General features: G+C 43.8%; 1 protein-coding gene across 7 annotated transcripts; it reads right to left on the reverse strand.

The window, feature by feature from the left end:
• Nucleotides 1–258: 258 nt before the first annotated feature.
• MIA3 (MIA SH3 domain ER export factor 3) lies at nucleotides 259–23,035 on the reverse strand. 7 transcript variants are annotated; one of them, XM_015857182.2, is made up of 29 exons: nucleotides 22,844–23,035; nucleotides 22,112–22,245; nucleotides 17,453–17,539; nucleotides 13,538–16,469; nucleotides 12,623–12,889; nucleotides 12,344–12,453; nucleotides 11,443–11,574; nucleotides 10,800–10,821; nucleotides 9,143–9,231; nucleotides 8,918–8,995; nucleotides 8,719–8,829; nucleotides 7,832–7,903; nucleotides 7,511–7,615; nucleotides 6,630–6,752; nucleotides 6,397–6,520; nucleotides 5,515–5,564; nucleotides 5,337–5,427; nucleotides 5,071–5,209; nucleotides 4,546–4,647; nucleotides 4,347–4,407; nucleotides 4,202–4,237; nucleotides 4,043–4,110; nucleotides 3,552–3,649; nucleotides 3,281–3,412; nucleotides 3,025–3,093; nucleotides 2,817–2,893; nucleotides 2,599–2,670; nucleotides 1,814–1,976; nucleotides 259–1,461 (listed from the first exon to the last, which is right to left on the reverse strand). In XM_015857182.2, exons 1-29 carry the CDS (start codon nucleotides 22,986–22,988, stop codon nucleotides 1,127–1,129), a joined length of 6,024 nt encoding a protein of 2,007 aa, XP_015712668.1. In that variant the 5' UTR covers nucleotides 22,989–23,035; the 3' UTR covers nucleotides 259–1,126. The 7 variants fall into 7 exon arrangements, with proteins under 7 accessions (XP_015712668.1, XP_032299594.1, XP_015712666.1 ...); XM_032443703.1 differs by having other exon boundaries at nucleotides 2,599–2,667; nucleotides 22,844–22,988; XM_015857180.2 differs by lacking the exon at nucleotides 22,844–23,035 and adding an exon at nucleotides 22,428–22,692 and having other exon boundaries at nucleotides 2,599–2,667.
• Between the last annotated feature and the right edge of the window lie 1,008 nt (nucleotides 23,036–24,043).

Here is a 24,043-nt window from a genome sequence, read left to right on the forward strand (position 1 = left end):
TGTCCACTGTTCTGTGTGGATTAACTGACTGAAAGAATACAGTTTAATACGGTTTACATAAAACCACTTTGCTTTAGCAAAAGGTAGATTCTATTATTGTATAAATATCAAGAACAGACTCAGTGCTGAGGAAGCTGAATTACTCTTTGATACTGAGATGCAAACTGACCTCCCCACCCTTGCATAGAGTGCTGCAGGTCAGTATTGGAAGTGGTTGTTAAATTTCTTGGGTTCTGGAGCCCTAACCTTTCTGTCCTACCTGTGTCACCGTGGAGCCCAAGAGCCCTCAAGGCATCCATCCAGCTTCCAGCTCCCTCCTGCCCTCAGCAGAGCTCTGTATCCCTTGGTGTGTGAAGCAATCCAGCCTTGTGCTGGTCAGTCTGACAAGTTCCTCATTCAGCCCTAAACCTTGTGACACGCGCAGTCCCTCAGCTGTGACTCAGTTCTTCAGCGTGGTCGTAGCTGTAGCGTTCTCTGCTTAAACGACTAAACGCCAGTGTTCTTTCTGAACAAAACAATGGCACTGAAACAAAGCCTTCAGGGTTTAGCAAAAGGAATTTTGCTTTTTATTCTATCTTTCCTTTGAATACAGTGTCATTTGTGCTTCTGATCTCTTGACCAGACAGTTCTGCGTGTTTGGTTTTTTAAAAAGAAAAATAAAACTAAAAGCAGAGCTCCCAGTCCTCATGTCAACTCCTGGCCTACAACAACTGCAGCTTCATGACGTGATGGAGAAGGCAGGTAAGATGGCATTTTACTTAAAAATTATTTCCACAGGAAATGATTTGATTTACATCTTTCAAGAAATTAATTCATTCACCGACTGGTAACGAAGGCTACATTTAATTAAAACTAGCCACACAGGTATTCCGTTCTATTGCACGTTTAGAGTAGATTCAAGTCCATCACAGAAAGGTTCTTGCAGCCCAAGAGGATGGATGAGTTTAAGGTGATCATAAATGCACGTAAGATGTTTGCAGCGACTGGATAAAAATCAATCCTGAAAAAACTGAGATATACTGAAATGAGACAAATGGCTTCGACTAGAACCGCTGTAGAACTTCCTGAGCGCAGGAAGCACGCGGGAGGCCGTTCCATTGAGCTGCCGACCAACCAGGGGCTGCAGTCAGGGCTTCTGCACAGGAGGCTGTGCGTAGTCTTTTGAGCCTGCCGGTGGCGGTGCGGGGCCTGCAGGGTAGTCTCTGGGTCCGGCTGGAGGCAAGTCTCTGCTCCGAGAGTAGTCCCTGGAGGCGGGCGGTGGTAGTGGTGGGCCTGGAGGACCTGGCGGGTAATCGTGTGGGCCTGGAGGGACTGGAGGCCGGAAGAGAGGGGGCCCACGTCTGTAGCTTCTGGGATCTGGAAGGGGCGGCTGCAGTGGGCCAGGAGGCAGATCTCTTATTCCTAAGGGTGGGCCAGGTAAGAAATCTCTTGCAGCTGGTGGTGGTAAGGGAGCACCACAAACTGGAAGGAAAGGAGAAAATGGAGTTAAATTTCACTTGGATCTGACTTGTTCATTTCTGAATTTGCTGGAGCAGCTCTGGCATAGGTCACTGCCACGTGCAAGACTTCGGCAGTTGCTAATATTATTCTAGTGCTTGTTGGCTGCTGGTTTGTGTTGCAGCCTAATCAAGGAAGAGCACCTTGGTGTGACAGAGACTTGAGGAAAAACCCACTCATCCAAACACCCAGAGCAAGACAGCTAAACCTCATGAAGAATGGCAAACTGTTGCTACCAGATGGGATTCCATGTTCTACATTGTGCTTTTTCTCGGTGAGAAAAGGTGTGTTTGAGCACAAGACAATGCAACTGTACCTAGGGGCACAGGGAGAGGTCGCGGTCCAGGCCCGTAGTGTCCAGGAAAGGGAGCTGGTTGTGGACCATAGTTAATAGGTGGTTGAGGTGGAGGTCCCATCGCTGGAGAGTTCATGACAGGCGTCCCTGGGAAAGAAGGGGGGCCTCTGGGTCCAACGTTAACCTGTGTGAGATGAGGTAAATATTCAGCATGTTAGTCACTGCATTGGAGAAATACTGACACCACTGAGTGCTGCAACTGCTCACCACAGGCCAAAAGCTGGAGGGGGGAGGGGGAGGAAAAGAAGACATCCCAAAACTCATTAACTGAGTAGAACATAAAGAGGCATGTTGCATCATCATCCCCTCAACCACAACACCGTGTGCACTACCTAGGAGTCAACAGTTTGTGCATCCTCTCAGATGAGAAACTTTTCAAGTACAGCTTTAGCTGAAGGCATTCATCACTCTTGTGAAGCATCTTCAAGTAGATGCCCCTTTGGTGAAGGGGCCAAAGTTATATGTGGAACTGCAGTGAGATACTACAAGAATACTTAAGATTATCTTAGTCACACTGAAATGAAGCGTTTCCCTGCAGCCCTTAAAAGAAAGGTCTAATTCAATTAATTACATTAAAAAAGGAAAATACAGGAGCTGCTCATCATTAGAGAAACCTTTGGAGACAGAAGTATCAGCATTTAGTTAGTTCTGCAGAGTGTTTTGTTATTGAGCAGTTCAGAACACCAAGCCTGTTATTCTTCTCCATGAAAGCAGTGCAACACCATGTTCAGCCTCTGAATACTCACTGTAGCTGGTTCAATGGATGAAGGTGAAGCAGTAGTTACACAGGGGGCTTCAGGCTCTTTGGGAGAGGGCTGCTTTTTTTGGGGAAAGGGGCAGACATCAAATAAAGTAGTGACAGGAGGACATAAGATAGAACATGACACAATTAAAGCAGCAGCAGGAAGTACAGTGAATTGTGGATTAGAAACGTTTCCTGAAGGTTGTTTCCTTCTCAGCTTACCGCCCTGTCCTTTGCTGTGGCAGGAGAGGAGGTTCTCGGCCCAGCGCTGATCAGAGATGCTACAGCAGGCCCAAGATCTGCAGAGAGAGCCACAAAGGCAGGTCTTAGTCATGCTTTGGGAAAAGGAATGTGGTTCTTCAAGATCCATTGCTGATGTGAAAGATTAAGTGAGTACACTGTGCAATTGGTGGCAGGTCATATAACTTACCAGGAACAGACATCCTTCCAGGGAGCTCTGGTTGCCTCCGTGGAACGGGGGGGCCATCTACCACTGTACCTTAAGAGAAACAACACCAGAGATTCTAATCAACACATGCTTGAGCTACTTCAAAATAAATCCATCTGTGTATTAACAGAGCAGATATCAATACTTACACAACCCCTAGAACCAAAATCAGACCTTAGCATTCTTGGGCTTGCAGTGTGTAAGGTGCACAAGACAGGAAGGAACACTCTCTGCTTACCAAATTCAGCTCTTGAGCCTTCCCTCTGAGGAGCAGAAAGGGGCCTACTGGGAACTTCCATCATCTGTGTGGGTGACGGATTTCCTCCACTCACAGGTGATGGACCAAAAGAACCATCTCTACTTAAGGGCACTGCAGCAAGAAAAATCAACGAAGGAAAGTAAATCACATTGGTTTTGTTACTATATCACAGCCTTTGGGGTTTTGGATTATTTTTTTAAGAACAGACTGATTTTAAGACCACAGCTTTGGGAGAAACAGGAGCACTCACCTCGGCGTGGTGGGACTTGGCGATCAGGTCTGCCTGGAGTTGGCTTTACAATGAGCGGTCTTTGAAGCATGATGATTTTTTGGTTCACCTCCATTAATCTAAATTCAACAGATAGTAACTTAAATATAGGTATATATATACACACATGTATATACATGTATGTCTATACACTATACATATAACATAATAATACATACATGAGAGTTGTATTTGTTGTATTGTTGTATTACAAGTAACAGTATCACAGAAACTACTTTGTAACATGTTTGAGCTTTTACCCAGAAATCCTATTTTAACCATCAAAACAAGCTCAAAGCTTAAAGTTGTTATTCATTTGTGCACCACAGAGATTTGATCTCCAAAGAGATCAAACCAACCTCTCCATCTCCCACATACAGAAACAGGCTGACCGTGCACCTTGCAGAATTTAAGCTCCTCCTTGCCTAACAACATGATCCCAGAGCAATGAAAGCAGCTTGTACTGTACTCACTTCTGTCTCAGGTTGGCTGCTTCTCTCTTCTCTTCAGCCAGAGCTCTCTCAGCAGAACGGGCAATAAGCTGTCAGGGAAAGTTTTGCCAGCTGCATTAACTGCATCAGCCAGAAGCCAAATACAAGATGTTCGTATCAAAAAGGGAAGAACGCTCTTACCCAGTTGTCGTGCGCTTTTTTCTCATGAGCAGCAATCTTGAGAAGAGAAGAAAAGAAGTATGTTAATTCTTTTCTTCTGACAACTTGATTTGCTAGAACTCATTACAGAGTATTAGAATGATGCAGAAAGTAGCAGACAATTCACCTGGTTTTTGTAAGATCTCTCTGTTTTCTGCAATTCCTCTTCCATATCTTGAATCCTCTGCCTTTATGAAAAGAAAAACAAAAAAAAAAGGGGGGGGGGGGGGGGGGGGGGGGGGAAGAGGGAAAAGAGAGTAATTAAATGATTTTTCCTCAGTAGCTGAAATAAAGAGAAACAACAGCCTTCAGGAAACCAAAGTTACTTGTAAACTTTCACTTCCTCGATAGCCAGCACGGCCTTTTCATCTGCAGCAGACAGCTTCTGCTCCTTCTCCTGGCGCTCATACTCTTCTTGTGTTAGCTTTCTACACAAGGAAAAACAAACAGATTAAAAAATGTACTTCACCCATTCTACCCATCCTCTATCTCTTACGTGATAACTTTTCACACCCTCTTTAACCTTATTCTTCACTAACTGTACTGTTTTTGACATTTCTCTGCATGTACTGAGGAGGCTCCTAATGTCTTCCTCTCTTACAACCGCCTCGCCATCAGAACCTCAGTCTTACATCATCTAACTGAAAACATCCCTGAATCTTACCTAATATTTTCCACGCTAAACTGAGATTGTATTACAGACATCTCAGTAAGAAAAGAAAGTAATCCAAGAATGATACATGCATCTGTATTCATAAGTAGTTCTTCAGTGCTAGTGATTCATCCACCTCAGCCATCAACATGCACTCAAACAATTTAGCAATCTCATGGAAGAGTAATTGCAGGCTTACTTCTGGAGCGCCATTTCTTTCTGCTGGTACAGTTCACCGAGGATCTCCACTTTTTGCTGTAGTGTTTTACATTCATTTTCCAGCCGAGCTTTGGCTGATTGCAGTGAGGAGGAGTCGTGTTCTAATTTTTTTATTTGCTCTGTTGGAGAAGCAGAGGTAAGTGAGGAATTTGCAACTGGAACTGTTACACAACTTAAGTGTTCTGGTTGTTTCTAAATCGCAAACAGCATTTCATTCAAAGCCATTGTTTTACTAAGTCTACCCACCCTCCAGCTCATGTCTCGCTGCTACTTCATCACTCAGCTTGGACTGCAGAGAATTTCTGTCTTCTTCGACTAGAGATAACATAGTTTTTACCTGGAAAAAAAAGGATCAGCAGAAAGTTTACAATCTCGGGCATAGCAGTAATGTAACTGTATTTATTCATCATCTTGTGTAGCATACCCTGGAGGCATCCATCATCTGTTTAATCTGAGTCTTCATCTTCTCATTATCTAGAAGAGAAAAATGCATTTGTTTTCACTGTTTCTTAATCCCAATTCCCTGAACTCTACAGCTGTTAAAAATAACATTCCCCACCTTTCAATGTGGGATCGGTCCAAAGGAAAAAAGACAGGGAGTTGTGTAGGAAATGCAACAAAACACAACAGCAGCTCACTGCCCAGCACAAGAGAACTGGCAGAATTACTCCAAAAGGCTCTCCAGAAGATTGCTCCTGGCAGCTTTTCTTTCTAGCCACCGCTATAATATTAGTGTGAGCAGTGTCCATTACTGGACACAGTTTATGAAATTCAAGCCACGAGAACTTTCTGCCTAATTATGCTGTAGGATTAGAAGAACTCAGGAGGCTGGAGGGAGGGAATCAGAGACAGAAGTGCCCCAGAATCACACTGTGAATGTGTCCATTATCAAGGAAGATCAACTTCCTAAACAGTTTTGCCAATTGCTGTTTCAGTCTTTCAGATTGAAAGACACCATTACCTAAAGGTATCCTGAGATAACCGCGATTCTTGACTACAAACTCATATTAAACATAAATGTAGCACAACAACGGGGCAGAGATTTTTAGCTTTCAGAATGGTCTTAATTGAGAGCTTCTATACAGTTCATCTTTAGAACTGTCATTACACCTACTTGAGTAAAGTAAAAATGATTACAGGCCTTTGAAGCATTTCTCCATTCAGTACTTTGTGTTGTCTGAAGACTGCATGCACTTGCAGCACAAGCAGCTGCACACATTATTCTCCTTGTTCCCCATGAGACGTACAAATCACCTGATATGCTTTAGCTGCTGTGTGCATCAGACAGCAGGTTGGACTACTGTACCTGGCAACTCTCCGTTGGCCAGATCATCTCTTGTGCTCCATTCAAGCCCTTCACCGTCATTCTTGGCCTCAGATGCTGAATCTGTGTCAAGCTGCTTCAGCTGCATAATGCAGTTGGTTAAAACCTAGTACAGAAATTAAAGGATCACTGAAGGAGATTTGCTCTGCATTTTGTAAAGCATACTGAAGCATTTCACAACACGTAATGTTTAAAGCTTATAACAAGGAACCTACTTCAATTTCATTTTCCTTGTAGGCAAGTGCTTCTTCTATGTCCTTCTGAGACTTCCGATACAGTTTGATCTGCTCAGTGAGCTCAGTGTGCCTCTCGCTCCAACCTTCGGCTTCTTTTAGCAGCTGTATGAAACACAAAGGCCAGGCAATGTTTTGGTTTGTTTTTAGAATGTGTAACAGAAGCCTGTTTTACTACCAGCTCGGGTGAGAACCGATCATCACAGGCCATAGATGAAGAGCAAACTTAACACTTATGGCACACACTTCTGGTCTACTGGCAGAACTGGATGCTTGGAGTCTTTCTGCAAGTCCTATCATTAGGTGGTTTTACAAATTCAAGTTTTCTCCTCTAATATTCCAACATCAGACACAAACTACTCCTACACATCAAATATTAGGAGTTAATTGCAGCTCAGAGATAACCACTCCACGTTAGAACAGCATTTATGCCACATACAGAAAAAGAAGACAGATACTTTTGATTACCCACAGAAGTGCTGTCATGACATTCCAGGGCTAAAGGGGATCTCCATTAACATTGCTTCAGAACTGATTTTTGGCTCTTTGCTATAACATCCTTCTGCCCTGATCCCAAGTAGCAATTTCTCGAGCACACAGCGACCACCGCATTGGTATAAACTTTCTGATAAGTTACTGCCAAAAATCAAGCCAATGGAACTGGCATAATGGAGATGTCAGACTTTTTTGCACAAACAGCTTGTGGGGATTCAGGGCTTTAAATTCAGTCTTAACATGAAATGTGAGATTCTGCTGTGTTAAGAAAATGAAGACGCTGTGAAGATCTACTCCAGAAAACTGGGATTGAAGTGCCAGTGTTTAATCAAAGGAGAAACAACATTGCTTCGCCTGGCAGAACTTACTTGCTCTTTGCTCTTTTTCAGCCTAGCATTCTCTTCTTGCACATGCTGAAGCTCTGCTTTCACCTTTTCTTCACTTAGTTTAGATTCATTAAGGGCTATCTGCACCTACATATGAAACAAAAAGGAACAAAAAGAGGCATAAAAACCAAGCTGTAGCGGAGTAAGAGCTACGTATTACCTGCAAACAGAAAAGAAAAAGGCACACACACGCAAACAGCTGAAATCTGCCAAGCCGGCATTTTCTATCAGGTTCTAGGTATGAGTTTTCCTGGTACAGAACCGACACTTGGGACTGTTGAAAGGACAGAGATGATGCTTTACCTCGGACAGCTCTGCAGAATGCATGTTGAACGCCTCTTCAAATTTCTCCAAGGATTTCTGGGTTTCAGAGAGCTACGTAAGAAAAAGATCAACAGTGAGTGTGTATTGATCTGGGAGGGAGCTGAGCCTGACTTTGTTATTATTGTAATCAATGCATTTTGGAAGCAAAGATGGAAATTCAGAGCACCAACACATTTCCATTCAGAGCAGCCATTAGACTAGAAGCACACGGCGCTGCCTTATCAGTGAAGCAAAGAACAGAAACAGACTCTGCACATTAGAACCAACTTTCCCCTTTGACTCAGCCTGTGCATGGCAGGGAAAGCTCCCTTCATGCCAACACAGCCCAGAATGAAAGTACCACGTGTCGCTGTCATTAGCAACAACCTTTGATCAAAACACCCAAGAACCTGTTGGAACTTACTATTATTACAGCAAATCAAGCTTTGAAAAAGGGAAGAAAAAAAATGAAGTGTTTTTTTGTTTTGTTTCTTTTTCTTTTTTTAAATACCACCTCTGGATGTAAATTAGGGGCACTTAAGAGACTCTCTCATTTGTTACAGAACAAAATGTTTCCTCTAAGCACAAGGAAATCACTCTCACCAACCTAAAACCTTCAGCCCATGCTGTTATGGGACTTCCTGGCTTTGGCTCAAAATCCATTTATGTGTGAAAGCACAACCACAGAACTTGATAGAAATCTTGTAAGACAAAAGAAGTCGAGAGAATCTCCCGCTTGAACTTGGAATGAACCCTACGTTTAATTTCAGGTCTTTTTGAGGTGGTTCATCTCATTTTCTCTACCTCTCTGTTAACCAGACTGTTAACAGTTTGTAGGGCACAATTAAGGTAAGGACAACGCAAGACGTAGGTGTGACTGCTCTTACTTTTTTCTGTTTCTTCGCATTCTGTTTTCTCTCTGTGTCAAGCATCGTGCTCAGGCTTTTTATTTTGTCATCTAGCTGATGATTCGCTTCTTCCAGTCCTTTGACAGTGTCCTACACAAAAAGAGCAGAAGATCAACTAAAGAAAGTTATTTTATTAACATTTCCAGTTTCAGTACAAAGACTATTAAGTGCTCCTTACCCTCAGCTCCGCAATTTCATCTGACAGGATGCTTTTCTGTTCTTGGGCCGCTTTCATTGATTCCTTTGCTTGCTTTATCTAAGCACGAAAATAACCAACAGAATTGAGAACATTTTCAGCATAACTTTCAGTAGGAATGGAAAATAAAAGCATACAAACTGTTGCACTGACTGTGCCATTAAACCAATAAGAAAATCAGCAAGGAACAAGAACCCAGAGTGATACCTTTTCATCACATTCTGAAAACTTGTCTAACATTTCTGTTTTTTCTCGTAGGAGGTTTTGAATCTTCTCAGCCAGTTGCTTTTCAGTCACTAGAAAGAGAAAGAAAGCTTACAATAGCTTCCAATAACGATAACAAAGCTTACAATAACTGTACTTCAAACAAAACCAGAGCTATCACTATAGGGCACATATACAAGAACGGACTACAGCACAGACCAGGATAGTTGTCCACTACCTGCCACCTCAGCTCATTCTGCAGGAGTCTGAGCACTTCCAGCTTTCATTTAAAGTTAGGATTGCAAACAAGACAGTAAAGCTTATTAAACACTGATGCAAAGCATTCGCCTCTCGTATTTGCTTGGAGGGAGCTGCTCACAAGCAGCACAGTTGAGCAGAGTGAGGTGCTGCCTACACACAGAGGAGGTGCTTCAAAACAAGTAATAGAATGCTGGAGAAGTCTCAGACTGGTGTGTTGATATTCAAGGAGATGCAGCTGCCTTCCCTAAACAACAACCTGTTTCTTTAATATTGAAACCGAGTGGTCAGCAGAAGGAATGGGATGAAAGCTCTGAAAGAACTCCAGTTCCCATACCCAAGGAGCCACATGCCTTTCTAACAAACACTACTTCTGGACATCAAAAATGGCTGTGATCAAGCAAAAGTTGTTTAGACACGTATTTTGTTTCTCTCTAACCTACCTTTAGGACACATCCTACATCACTGCAATAACATAACTGAAGTGTAATAAATTAAAAGAATTGTCCAATTAGCATGACTTCATTTGAGCACCCCAACCCCACGTGCTCCACAGCAAATCCTGCAGCACAAACAAGAAGCACCGGTTGTTCCAACCACATCCTACACAGTGTGATGGCAACTGCTGCTCCTCCCTCCCCTCATCTCCCACACGGGGGCTCCTGGCACAGAGGATCCAGGAGAGGAGGGCAGACAAGGGGCTGCTGAGGTACAAAACGCTTCCCATGATCCTAACAGCCTATTTTCATCTCGCCAACCCGCATGAACTGTACGAAAGAGAAGTGCAGTATAACTGAAATGAAACTACAGAGTACTGACAAGTAAGCAGTATGGTTTGTGGTGAGGAAATAGGTAGACCTGGTGCAAAGCCAGTTCTTTCATATTTTCATTTTGTATTCAAATACAAATTGCAGCAATTGCCCTACTTTGAAGTCTTTCTCTATTCAATACCCATAAATTGTACACACTTCAATCTACATACATATTTAGATCTGCATTTATGAGGTCCCTTCCCAATTGCACAGCAGTTTTGGGCTCCCTGTAGCCCCCTAAATGGCAAGAGAAGCACCGAGGAAGAGAGAATTCACTGCAAGGCAGAAAACCAAACATTCTCCCCCTCTCCAATCATAGCAGTTAACCCAGGGATCACATTCAGGTTGAACCACACTGAGCCATTTCCTCGCCATTCCTTAACCCACAGGTGTGGGTCACACTGTTTCTTTTAACTACAGACATATTCCAAACCCTCAGACTCATGTAGGCAGCCCAGCTGACCCCATAGCCCTGAGCTCAGTGCTCTCCTTGAAAGGAACTGAAGATTAATGCTTAGTCCTCTGAAATAACCATCCAAACTTTTAAGTGCCTAAGTAGCAAGCACACCAAAAAGCACAGAGAAACTTACCTTGATACATTCTACTCTTTACCTACAGAAGAAAAAAGGAAAATAACCATAAGCAACATGCGAAAGGCACTAATATTTCCTATGGAAGCAAGTTACCATGTACACACAGTTTAAAGCAGCACATGGAAAGTACATCCCTCCCTGCCAACTGGAGTTGAATAACACTACAAACAAGCTTAAGCTGTTTTCTAATAAAAGCTTCCAGGCTAATGACCTGTCCTAGAGCCTAAGCAAGTATCTGTTTACTCAGACACTACAAGGATAACAGTGAGTGGCCGCATCCCACGAGGCATAAAGAAAATTAAACTGCTTTGCAAAGAACAATCACGAATGTGTTAATGTAAAAAAGCCTGCACCTCACTTCAACCCTGCCTTAAAGCAATGTGTGCTTTCACAGCAATTGCTCATTCCAAAACACCAATACAAAAGCTCAGATGCTCTTTTTTATATGTAACATAAAAGGAAAACTTTCTTAGTGTAAGAAAAAAAGCTACAAATTATTTTAGCAGCGAAGCCCAGCATTTAACTGATACTAACACTCTACATGGAAAAGCCCACAGCTTTGACAGCCCTAATGCCAAAACGGTTTGTTGACATCACCAACAGCCCCTGAAGTCTCAGCAGACCCATGAGCTACACTCACCGAAAGGCAGGTTCTCCAGAAAATGACAGCGAGTGTGGCCATCCCCACTAAGGCAGTGACAATGACAGGCTCCCATGGAAGGCCGTGGAAATCGGGCCCAGGACGAATATCCTCAGGCAGGGTGGCAGCCAACTGAAAGCCAACAACATGAATGGCAGCGAATATGACTCTGTTAAGCGCTTGGGTAAAGCAAGCAGCAAGTGAAGGCCTGACAGGTAAAGGGAGCAGTCTGACAAGTGTTTCTATGCCTCTCACAGAGCCTGAGAAGCATCGAGGGCCTGTCTGCAACTTATGTACGAAACCGAAAACCAGAGAGGAAGCAAACCACACAGCAGCTCGGTGCTTGTGTGAACACTCAGCAGTGTGAGCGTTTGGAAGACACCTGGCAGCCCCCACCTGCTCGCAAAGCACACACATCTGCACACACCAGCAGCCAGCCAGCCCTTTCCACACTGGCAAAAAAAACACCGGGGGGGGGAAAAAAAACCACCAACTTTGCAGCCGGAGGTAAGAAAACAGCACCGACAGCTCTGTCACCAGCGCTCACCCTTGTCACAGTGTCATATGCCATCTATCATATGCACAGGCCACGCAGCACAGCGCACAGCAGCTCGGTGCGGCCCCCGGCCCCGCCAGCAGCGCCCGTAACCGCTGTCAGGTGCCACGAGCGGCCCCCGCCGCGCTGCGGGATCCCCCCCTCGGAGCCGCCCGTCCCTGAGGGGCAGCAGGGCGCTCCTCCCGCCCCGCTAACGGCCGCCCGTGCTCCCCCACCTGGAGCAGCCGTTGTTGTTCCGGGGGCTCGGCGCCTCCCGCCGGCTCCATGGCGGCTCCCGGCCGGCTGGCAGTGCAGGCACACGTCAGCCCGCCCCGACACGCGTCATCGCCCCGCGCCGCCACTCACCTGGCGCAGCAAAAGGCGCAACGCCCCGCGCGGCGCAACGCGGGAGGAGCCGCCTCCTGGCACCGCCATGGGCTCCGCAGGGACGGAGGGAGAGAGCTCCGGAACGGGGGCTGAAAAATGGATAGAGACAAGCGGCGGTTACACAGCAGCACCGCTAGAGGGGATGGCGGTCGTTAGTAACAGCTCAGGATCACACCAACGTGCAATAAAAACAGTGAAACCCCCCGCGATATCTCTCAGAACTATTCAGCCGTGCTCCTCTTCAGGAGCAAAGGTTACCTGCAGCACTGTCTCCATTGGCACTCTCTCCTGCATCAGCTGCCCCAAAGGCATCAGCCATTGGCAATCCTCTTTCACTGCTGTACCCATCTTCAGCTTCTCTCTTATCCTCATCCTCAGCTGGAATATTAACAGCTGTTTCCTCCTCCTCCTCCATAGGAAGAAATGGCCTCTTGTCTTCAAGCTGCTGAAACTTCTGATTGCTCTCATCGGTGCCATGTAAGTTTCTGACGGGAGCTGTCTCGTATTCAGCTTCTTTTGCAGCACCTGTGACAGAAAGACAAGAATTGAAGCACTGAAGCGATGTACAGCTCTTGCTCACAAGTGAAATACCACATTTGACTAAGCCTTCTTGATACTTTTTGACACTCCAACTGGAACCTAAATGATTTTCAGTGCCATCTAATTAAATGTCTCTATGGACCTTACACAGAGTATCAACCACTGACCGCGCAGTGAGGTATTTGTACTGTTTTCAATGGTGCTTTATCAGAAATCACATACTGCATATTTACTGCTGTGAATGAAGTCTTGCTAAGGGCGCATCTTACCACCTTACATGTTAATTAGAAAACAGCATGACTGTAACAGACTCAAGGACTGGTTCCAACACCACAAAAAAGATCAGTTCAGTATTTATGCTCACACACATTCTTTTATGAATGTGGACAAAAACAAGATGGTAGGAACACCTGAGCTGAATATCCCCTCCTAGCCATATTCACCCTCAGATCCCCCTCTCTTACACAGAGGCTTTTTTAGTGTACATAGTGTTGTTTGGGATATGGTTTTACTTCCATTTTATCAATTTAAACACCAAACCAGATAACAATGATTTATTTTTCTTTTCGGTCTGCTTATGCACAACAGAAAGCTCTCTCAAACTCCCCACATACGTACATTCTGATATCTTACCTTGAACATACAGCTGATCTTCCTCCTGTTCTAGAAAAGAAGCAAGTGGGACACTCTCGCTAGCAGATGAGTATTTACTTCTTAAAGAGTATATTAATTCTTGAATATCGTCCATCAGTGCACTTTCTTCATCATACAAATCCATTTCTTTTACCATCTCCTCTTGATTTTCTGCCACCCTGGAATCCAGGACCTTTCCTACAACATCCATAATGCTCGAGTCTGAAGACTTAAGTATCTGATCCAAAGCTTTTTCTACTTCTTCAATGTTCTGGCTTGCCTTCCGAGCAAGCTCCATCTCTATCTTCATGTCCTGAAACATGGCTTCAATCCTTATCACATTTTGGAGCCCAAGGTACTTCTGGAGGCGTATCACACGCTTTTCATCAAGGAAATCTCTCGTGATTGTGAGTCGCTTCACAGACTCACTGTAGTCTGTTACAGTGTCATTGGTGACTGCTGACATGTCAGCAGGGCTGGGGAAATGTGCGGAATGCTGGTGGGTGTTTCTTGTATCCTCTGAAATTTGAATCTCTTTTGAGTCTCCCAGTGAAATGCCCTCTAGGAGATGGTCTTTCCTTCGGTTAAAGTCATTGCTGTCCTGTCTGAAGTTATATTCCTCCACAGCTGATGGTTCCTCAGCTTCAGAAGACTCTTTGTCGTCTTCCCTGACATGTTCAATCTCATCTAATTTGGTATCTTCACTCACCACTTTGTCAACCCCTTCGTTTCCGGCCTCATGTGCATCCTCCACCCTGCTTATTTTTTTAGCTTCCTCAGAAAATGACTTTGTTTCTTCTCCCGTTTCATAAGTAGGATTTACAGTTCCTGTAACAGCTTCACTCAGTACTCCTGATTCAGGGTTTGTACTTCTAGTTGTCTGACCATCGGACAACTGTACATTTGCAAGCCTTGCTTGCAACAGCTTTGCACTTGCAGCGTTCTCATCTTCCAGTAGTTCTTCCTCTTGCTTCAAGTCAGGGTCTTCTTCAGCATCTGGCTCTTCAGACTGCAAATCTAGCCTTAGGGTTTGCTCTCCAGCTGAACTTGTGCCAAGCTTTCTGTCTGAGCCTTCATTATCAGTATGAACAGTTCCTTGCTGAGTAGAATTCTCTGCATCAGTATTCTGTGTAGCACTTCTTGATTTTTCTTCTGGGGAACTTTTCTCAATGCTTTCTTCAAGTATCGTCATCTTGCCAAGATTTCTTGAAAGCTCTTCTTTCACATCTGCCTCTGAATACTCGGTCTCATTTTCCCATGGCCTAGGTTGTTCAGCAGCTCCTCTACGGCTCGGGTCTCCCTCATCTGCAGGGTGTTCTTTCACGTTTCCCCTCTCTGTTTCTGGTTCTTTCTTAACAGAGACGGGCCTTTGATTTTCATGATCATCCTCCCCTGTTTGTTTCAAATCTTCTTCCTGTCTTAGGATTTCTTTTTCCACCACAGGCATTCCTTGCTCCAGTTTGTCTTTTAGAAGCTCAGTATCTCCTGCATCACTTTGCGATGCATGTTGTACATCTTCAACCTGTTTTGCAGGAACATCACCATAAGGCTCATATTTAGCTTTTCCTTTCTCCTTCATTTTCTCCCATAACTTTCTGTGCTTAAAATTACCTTCTGAGCTCTCCTTCAAGGTATCACCCTCATCCTTTTCCTCTTCTTTCTCTGTTTCAGCAAGTGGCACTCCTTCTGGACCTTGGTTCACATCACCAGCAGGTGGACTTAAAGCATCTTGCTTACTTTCAACAGATGATTTGAACTTCAGACCATCTCCTGGACTATGCAAAACACCAGGATCAGGCACAGCTGCACTCTTCAGCTCTTTAAGCTGCAACACCGTTTCATCAGTTGCGATCTGCTCTTCAAACTGTTCGGTTTTGTTTGTATTTTCTTTTGAATCTGGGTCACTAGCACCTACAGGTTCTCCTGTAATGAGCTCTTTGGAGAGATCATCAAGTTGAGGTGCTGCTGGTGCTTCTCTCTTGCTAACTGGCATGGCTTCATCCCGCTTCTCCTTTGTTTGTTCAGATTCAAACACGTCCGTATTTACACTATCACCTGACTTCTTGTTCTCACTGAAGGCATCTTTAGTAATTAATACATCTGAATCATGTTCTTCCTCATTGTCTCTTTGGTTGTGTAGCTCTGTAGCACCATTTGCATATTCATCAAGTTTAAGATGTTTTGACTCAAAGCCATTGCTTTCATCAGCTTCTGAATCTACTGGGGATATGCTTTCTTCTTCTGTCATAAATGACAGCAAAGGAATTTCTTCAGACTGATCTACAAAGTCTGACTCCTCCTCTGCATCATAAGCATTATTGCTCAAATCTTCATTAAAATCATTTTCCATCGATGTAACGAGGCGAGTCACTTCATCATCTGATACAACAGCATCAGCAGTTGAGCCAAATTTTGTTTTCAAGTTCACAGAGAGCTCTCTGTTTAGAAGCGTATAGGCATTGACTTCTTCACCCTCTTTGTCAAGTTGACTAGTTTCACCCTGAGGAATACTAGAGTTTTTGGTATTTTCACTTTCTAGCCCTTTTAGATTCTCATTTAACATTCCTTGTAAGTGCTCATGTGCAATTTGTTCTCCCTGAGAGATTTCTTCATGACTATTAACAGTGGGGTTCATCCCAGCATTTTCAGTTCCTTCTTTAAGAGAACTGTCTACCTCCTCTGTCACGGCAAGGGCTTCCTTGTCTTCCTTGGTGGCAAGTTCGTCTGTCTCCAAAGCATCATGGAAATCTACCGTATCAACCTTTCCTTCCTCTTCATCCCTCTCATTTCTTTCAGCTGGTATTGTCCCTGGATCTCTTAATTCAGTGTCCCTTTCATTTGCTATCGTCTCTTCTGATGACTTCAAAAGTTCATCCACATTATAGTTATCAAAGTCATCTCTTCCATCTTGAAAGCAAACAAAGTCTGTTTCCTGAAATGAAAAACAGTATGTAGTCATTATTACTTATTTATTTTACATTTTACAATGATGAGACCCAACCCTCTTGTTCAGCTACAGAAATATGGAGGTACAGCAGCAATGTTATTAACCATGCAGAATTCCTAACAAAAACTCTCTCTCAAATCAGTGGAACTTTTGCCAAAGACTCATAAAAACTTAAAGAAAAAGTAAATGGTTTTATCTCTTCTAAAACCTTCTAGTAAAGAACAGAAGAGAAGCCAGTAATGGTCTCGACAGTATTTTCATTTAATCATCACATACATTCTCAATTAAGAACAATTCTATTGCTGAATGCATGAAGGAGAAGAAAGCAAATGTCACTGTCCCAAGCTTTATTAACCGGTTTCTTCTCAACTGACCATGCCCTCCAAGCAGCAGCTGCCTGTCACACAGTTTCTGAAATAATAAACTGCAGCACAAGCCACTGAATACAATTTTATCAGTTTTTAAAGCTGCATCTGTAGTAGCAGATCTGGAGTTACTAGCTATTACCACATGAGAGTCATTTGTGTAAGCCTTGAAGGATCAAGTCTAAACTCAAAAGACTAATAGCAGATGGGTTTTGCTTGTTTCTGATAGCACTTTCAAACTTCTGCAGCTGGGAAAATAAACGATTATGAATACATACCAGACAACTTACGCGTGAGCATTTCTAGCAGCATTTCTAAAACTCAATCAAAATACATTTTATATGCAAAAAAAACCCAACATTATTCGAGAAGCGAATCATCAGAGCCAAGAATTTGAGCTGGTGATTGCACATGCATATCTATACAAACATTTCACCTCCCAACACATACGTGAACATATATACTTAGCTGCTTACTGAAATGAAAGAGTAACTGAGGATTGCTGACACTCCCCATTCTCCTTCTCAGTGATTTTATTGAATGCTGACGTAGGAAACAGTACGAAGCGCAAATAAAAAAGCAATAATAACACATAAGACTTACTTCTGTTGGTAACTCTAGCTCCTCATTGGTATAATTGTGATTTATTTCAAGTAAATCCTTTGGAAAATATCCAAAATCACTTCCAATCTGCCAGAAAACAAAGGCAAGCAAAGAAAAATTGGTAAAAAAAAAAGCTTCTGAAATCATGTGACTGTTAAAATCCTAATTACAGACACTGGTAACAAACATGTCAATCTCATCCTCTAGTATTTCTAGATGAAACTTAACACAGCGAGCAGAAGACGATTAGCAATACCTTGTTCATACAATAGTTTCCACTGATTTCATGTTTACATTTCACCACGGTTTTGTGAAGTTGCTAAGTTTTATGATTTCTGTTTTAAAAACCAATATACAGAATTAGCAGAGTTGGGAGTGGAACCCAAGCACTCTGCCTCACATGTGTTTTAACTGCTATCATATGCTCTCTCATCAGTGCCATATTTGCATCAGAACTTTCCTCAGTTAGTAAGCATTAGAGTGCCTTCGTGCATGAACGTAAACCCTATCAGTCAATGTTTCATGCCTGTAAATATATTCACTTTGAAGTTCAAGGCAAAAAAGTGGATGTTAGGAAAGCTCAAAACTGCCCCTGAGGTAATACAGTCATCTATTTTAAAACCTGCATGGAAAATATTCTCTCCTCTGCAATGTCACTGTTGATCTGCAGTGAGCAACAACTAGTTACAGACAGCTGTTCTAAAGAGAGGCAACATGCTACACCAATGCAAATAGTGGAAGACATGAAACTCCCTTATCACTAACTGGATAAGATCTAGACATTACTGTTTGCTCGAGAGCTCTGACAACAGCTGTCAAGAAGCCAATATTAAAAGCACACTATCACTACACAGATTAGATAATTTGGGCAATTAGTGCCTGGTGGACACACCCAGAAAGGTACAGGGTTCCTAGAGGACCAAAAATCTGGAAGAAAGAAAGTTGGCCATTTCTTGGTTGTTGCTGATGGAAGAGGAGAAAGAAGACAATTACCAATTTTCATGACCTTTCTTTGGGAAGAGCAGACAGATACAGATCAAATTTAAAGGGAAAAAAAAAAAAAGGAAAGCAATTATGTTAAAATAGTTTGGAATATGCAGACAAGTGTTGCTACACTGACATTACTAAAAACAGGCTCAACTGGGCTGGAATTTTCTGAATCCACAAAGACACAGAGAAGAGAAAAACTGCATCCAGCAGATAACACTTAACTAACATTTTTTAAAACTATGGAAGCCAGGTACTGGTACACGGCAGGACTTGCTGTGTTAACTATTTCCCACCCATAGTTGAAACCACTAAGTTAGAGACAGGGGGAAAAATAAATCTATTACATCCCTAAACACACACACTTCTTTTGTGAACACAGCACAACTAATCATGCTCTTACAGAACAGATGCAGGCTTTGTCCTTGTGCTGCATAGTTCAGTTTTATCCTGACATATTTCTCCCCATGAACTTGTATTTCGGTTTTAAATGATCTTTGTTAAAAACAAAAGCTTCAAAGCAGCCTTCTTACAGACTAATCTCAGTGACTACCATTATAATTAGACATCACAATTTAAAACTCATTTGGTGTAATCCTAACTGACCATACAGCTCCTTTGCAGTGACCCAGTTTGCCATTTATGTGCTTTATGAAACATACAGGATCTGCATGCCCAAAATTTTATCTGTTCCTCTCCCTACAAGTCCAGTCTTGTAAAGGAAAATAATGCTCCATTGTGCAAGTGAAGGAAACATTTATCATTCTATACAGACATGATGGAGAAAAGGCAGTAAGAACACCATGAAAAGAAGGCAGATGCACCCAGATCACTATAAAAGACACTTTCACTCCTTCCCTTCCCTTCCCTTCCCTTATACAGAGATGACAGGAATAAATTTCCTCACCCTCTGGGTCATGAGACACATCTCCCTGGCTTACCTGAAATCTAAATTTATCCTACCTTTCTTCTATCCTGCTACCCTATACATGACACCGGGTGGAGAGTGATCCACAGCAAAGTCTATTTCTTGTAATAGAAGGACAGAAATAGTTTTCTCAACACTGGATCAAAGCAAAAAATCTTTGTTGTAAGATGAAATGGCCTTTTGCAGCAAGAACTTAAAGTGTCTTTGCTGTAATGCCTTGCTAAAAAGGATCAGTCTCAACTTGAATTACCTGCATGGTTTTGGAGCTCTGGACTCTGGTAAAGACGAGGGCAGAGGGCAGGTGAACTACACAGGAGAAAAATCTACATTGCAAAACACAACACTGTAAACAGTGGGAGGTGAACACTAAAGAGAAGGATAGTAGTAGAGTAGGATGTGGTGCATGGGGCAGTGACAGTGCCACATATGCTCCACCTTCTGGTTTGGGGAAAAACTCACATATTTTCTTAGATGTGAGTTATTCATGAAACATAAAATCACAAATAAACAATGTCTGTGGATTATTGCCCCCTAGCATTTGGCTTTGCTGTACTAATGCCAAAACCAGCCTGCCACGTCACGTGCAGAATACATACTATGGTTGAGTTCCAGAAATTTTTCACACGCAAAATACCAAAGTCAATGGAAGTTCTGCAAGTAATAAAGTATACAAGGCTGAGATCATAAAATAAAGGCTCTATTTTGCTACAGTGCAGCATGTTTGCCAGCACAGGGCAAAAAATCAACAATAGCCTAAAGAGGGTGGAGTGAATTTTGCAATGGCAAATAAAGCCCAAACCCAACTGATACAGATTGTTCACCTTTAGTGAATCCTTCCCTAAGGGATCATCTCCCTGCAGGTCAGAAATACCGCTGTAATTCTCATGGCTCCTTAAAAACAGCTCTAAAAACAGGACTATAGTCTGTATTTCTAACTCGTTTGAAACAAACCCCAGCATGCAGCAATCCAAACTTCCCATGCACACATTCACCTGACCTCTGCCCCTACCTAAAGGTCACAAAGTGAGAGTTGTCTCTTGAATTCATAGTTTCTGTTAGGTTCTAATAAATAATTTCCTCCAAAATTCCAGCGAATGGAAGAAGTCAGTAGGGTAAACACATACGATCAAATGACACCAGGTCATGCGACAAGATACTAAACAGGCTGTGGCAGAAGGAATTTGTTTGAACGCAGAGCCTGCTAGGTAGCCTGATTTTAATTAGCCAGCAAGAGCCTTCCCCTAGCTCCAAAACTGCACACAACAGACATGGCTGATCACCATAAATCAAGCTGCCAAATCTGACATAAGTCACGGTGCATGAGAGACCACAGTACAACCCACAAGTGCACAACTGCGGGGTCAGCAGCAGGGTCAGATGTGCCAGTCCCCTGCTGGATGTGCATGGGAAGGTACCTCTGCTCCCTTCACAGCATTTGCAAACTAGTTGCACCATCACCAGCTGAGCATCAGCAGGCAGGACCAGAGATATGAGAGAAAGAGACTGAATTAGCCTGGTATCATTTTAAGAAGCACAGAGAAGCACGTAACACCATTTAAAATGACAGCAAACAAGTTTCACCATACCTCTACGCCCACCAACTTCAGCTTTTACTTGTTAAACTTAGAGAAAAATAAAACCCTTTTATCTTGGAGACACACCTAACTGCTGCATGAGCTTCTAGTCAGTGAATAGGGTTGAACTGCACATTAACGCAGCAATTACCTTAAAGCTGCTGTTTGATCTTACAGTCTGGACTACACCTTGTCACTAGGAGATGCACAGTCGACCCCATGTTACTACTCCTCATCTCAAGAACTGGCAGCCCTGGAAACCTCCACCATCTAATTAACCAGATTATTTATGGCCCAGTACATGTCAGAAGGGAATAACCAGCACGATACAATTACGAACTCTTCTTTAACTGCCTGCTGCAGCTTTCCGTTCTCTTCTGTATTGTTCTAATTGGATTCAGCTCCTGCTGAGAGCTTGGCTGTCCACACCCAGCCTGAGCAGGTCAGGGAAAGCCATACGTCCTGCCCATCACCAAACCACTGGGCCCTCAGCACACAGCCAGCTGTGGCTTCCACCAGTGACAGGCAACTGCCTTCCCTTGGCAGCAGGGCACAGCAAGGACAGATACAAGAAGAAGGTGTAGGGAGTAACAAGGGCAGGGGGCAACAGGGGGGTGGACTAAACAAGCTCTCAGATTTTCAGTGGAAGCCCACAAACACATCTCTTCCTCTAGGGCATCTCAGCTCTGCTTCTACCAGACAAATAACACACACATCATTAAATCCCAGAGCACTGGGATTGGCAGCTGAATATTAAGAAGATAAAACGTAATTAAGACACATCTAAGGGAAAATCTTTAAAAGATTATACTGAGGGCAGGAAGACACCACCTCATGGGTAAACACAAGTGCAGGTTTAAGCCTCGCTAGATGGGCTGGGAAGTTCAGCTTCCAGACAGCTCACAAGCCACCAGTTCCAGTGCTGCAATGCAAGTCCTTCAACACAAAGAGAGCTTCCTAAAAGAAACAGTTTTTAAGCCCATGTTAACATGCCTCGAGTTTGATCCAAATCCATCCCATTTCACATCGGCCTCGAGATCAAATGGCATCCATCACACTGTGTTTCCAGGTGAAAAAACACGAGTTTTCTTGTACAAAGCAAAACAAACAAAACATTATGACAGGAAAATACCAAGAAAGGCAAGAGAACAAACGCTTTGCAGCACTTACGCTTCCAGCCCAAAGCTCCGTTGACATTCCTATTAGTTTGTAATACACGTAGATTGTTTCTCCTTTCTTAAAATTTACAAAACGACAGTCCGGACCTTGGAAATCCTTCATTGCTTTCCCTCGGCACATTAGCTCTGTAGAGAGAAAATAAAGAGAGTATTACTTAAGATAATAACAATAAAAATAACAGTTTTATGACAGGAGCCTTCCCTAATTGGTAGAAAATAAGGTCTTGCTGCACTCGCAGGGTGAATCTCAGGTCGAGAGATGAAGGCGTAAGAGAAAATATAAGACTGGAGATAAAATGCAAGCTCACCGATGGAGAGCTTGATAAAGCACTTGAGAATTGCATCCGAGTAGCTCTCTACGAGGCTAATTATTAATATTAAATTAGACGGGTTGAAACTCGTCTCGTAGAGAATAAAGCTCACGTTATCCGAAGCATAAAAACCACCCGGAGAGCACAGAAGAAAAGGAGCCGGTGGGCTCTGAAACTTGCAGCGAAGGATGAGCTCAGAAGGATGAGCAGTGCACAACACGTCCCGCTCGGAGCGGCTCTGCCCCATCCCCACGCCAACCCGCGGCCCCACGCGGGCTGACAGATCGGAGAGTCACCAGAGTCACCCCTCCGGAACCCACGGCCGGCACCGCGGGGCCTTCCCGAAGGCAGCGGAGCGGAGGAAAGGACGGGCCCCCCGCCGCCCGCCCCGCACCGCCCCACGCGGCACTCACTGCTGCACTCGGGGTCGGCGCAGCGCTTGCGCTCGGTGAAGCGGCGGCTGAGCTCGGGCCCGGCGGCACAGAGCGGGCCCGGCGGCGGCAGGAGCAGCAGCACGGCCAGGAGCAGCCGGGGGTCCGGCGGCGCCGCTGCGGCCATGTTGGCGGGCGCCGGCGGCAGGGAGGGAGCAGACACGTCAGCAGCGGCCGCGGGAGGCGAGGTGGCGGGGGAGGGACCTGCCGCGGGTGGAGGCGGCGGGCGGGACCCTCCTTAGGAAAAGGAGCTGGAAAGGCGAAGAGCAGAACGGGGCAGTGCTGTAACTGAGCGTTACTGAACGGTTATCGAATGTCGGGGGAAAAATAAAACGCTCTTTCCAGCGGATAAATGGTGAGGCCGCTCATTTAATGCCAGCTTCCATCACGGCACTCAGCGATCAACGCTGCTAATTGCGTTAGAACTACAGCTCGTGTTCTTACTGTGTCCTTGTGACTATTGAGTTTTGCTTTTGGCACATTCGTTTCCACAGCCTCATCGCTCATAACCTTAAAAACATACAGAATAACAGCATAAAAACAGGGCGGGTTTAAAAGACTGGAAAGCACTACTGTGTATGGAAGTAAGTATATTCAACTTATATTGTATGATGACTGAAGAATGGAAGGAAAGCTGGTTTTCCTTTGGCATTAATCTCCTTGTGACTTCATTCCCAGCCTGGTCTCCAGCTCCACTTGCTCGTGAAGGCAGAGCTGTTTAACGCTGTCAGTATAAGGTTATCAAGCATTGAAAGACCAAGATAAAAGTTAGCGGTGTCTGTAGTCGTAAAGACAAGGGCAAGAAAGGGAGATGTGAAGAGAAACAGCATTACATACTTCTTGCATTAGCCATCGTTTTTATTGTGCAATAATGAGTACCTTGCAGTCAATAGGTGTACATGACTTTCATCACTACAACCATGCAGCATTCCCTACATCTTCAATTACTTCATTCCAACAATGTACACACAGCTTCTTCTAAACAAATTTAGGACTTTAAGAAGTAAATTGGGCCAAGCGGGATAGTGAAAGTAGGATACTGATGTAATGAGAACAGAGATGTTGTGGGATGTAACACCACACTTTGTTAACAACAGTGAGACATCCATAGGAGGGACAAACTGTAAAGGATAGACAAAGAAGATATCATTGGTAAAGAACCAATTTAACCAATTTAATCAT

The sequence above is a fragment of the Coturnix japonica genome, chromosome 3 (assembly GCF_001577835.2).
Source record: "Coturnix japonica isolate 7356 chromosome 3, Coturnix japonica 2.1, whole genome shotgun sequence".
NCBI classification, from domain to species: domain Eukaryota; kingdom Metazoa; phylum Chordata; class Aves; order Galliformes; family Phasianidae; genus Coturnix; species Coturnix japonica.

Bases quoted from the DNA above. Each gene is read 5' to 3' on its own strand.
- MIA3 (XM_015857179.2), bottom strand. From the start codon at position 22,677: ATGGGGCAGAGCCGCTCCGAGCGGGACGTGTTGTGCACTGCTCATCCT. The intron at 10,822-11,442 runs GTGAGTGTAGCT...TTTCTTCTGTAG, and splicing joins TCTGGAGAACCTGCCTTTCG to GTAAAGAGTAGAATGTATCA. The intron at 7,904-8,718 runs GTAAGAGCAGTC...TTTCTTACGTAG, and splicing joins ATGCGAAGAAACAGAAAAAA to CTCTCTGAAACCCAGAAATC.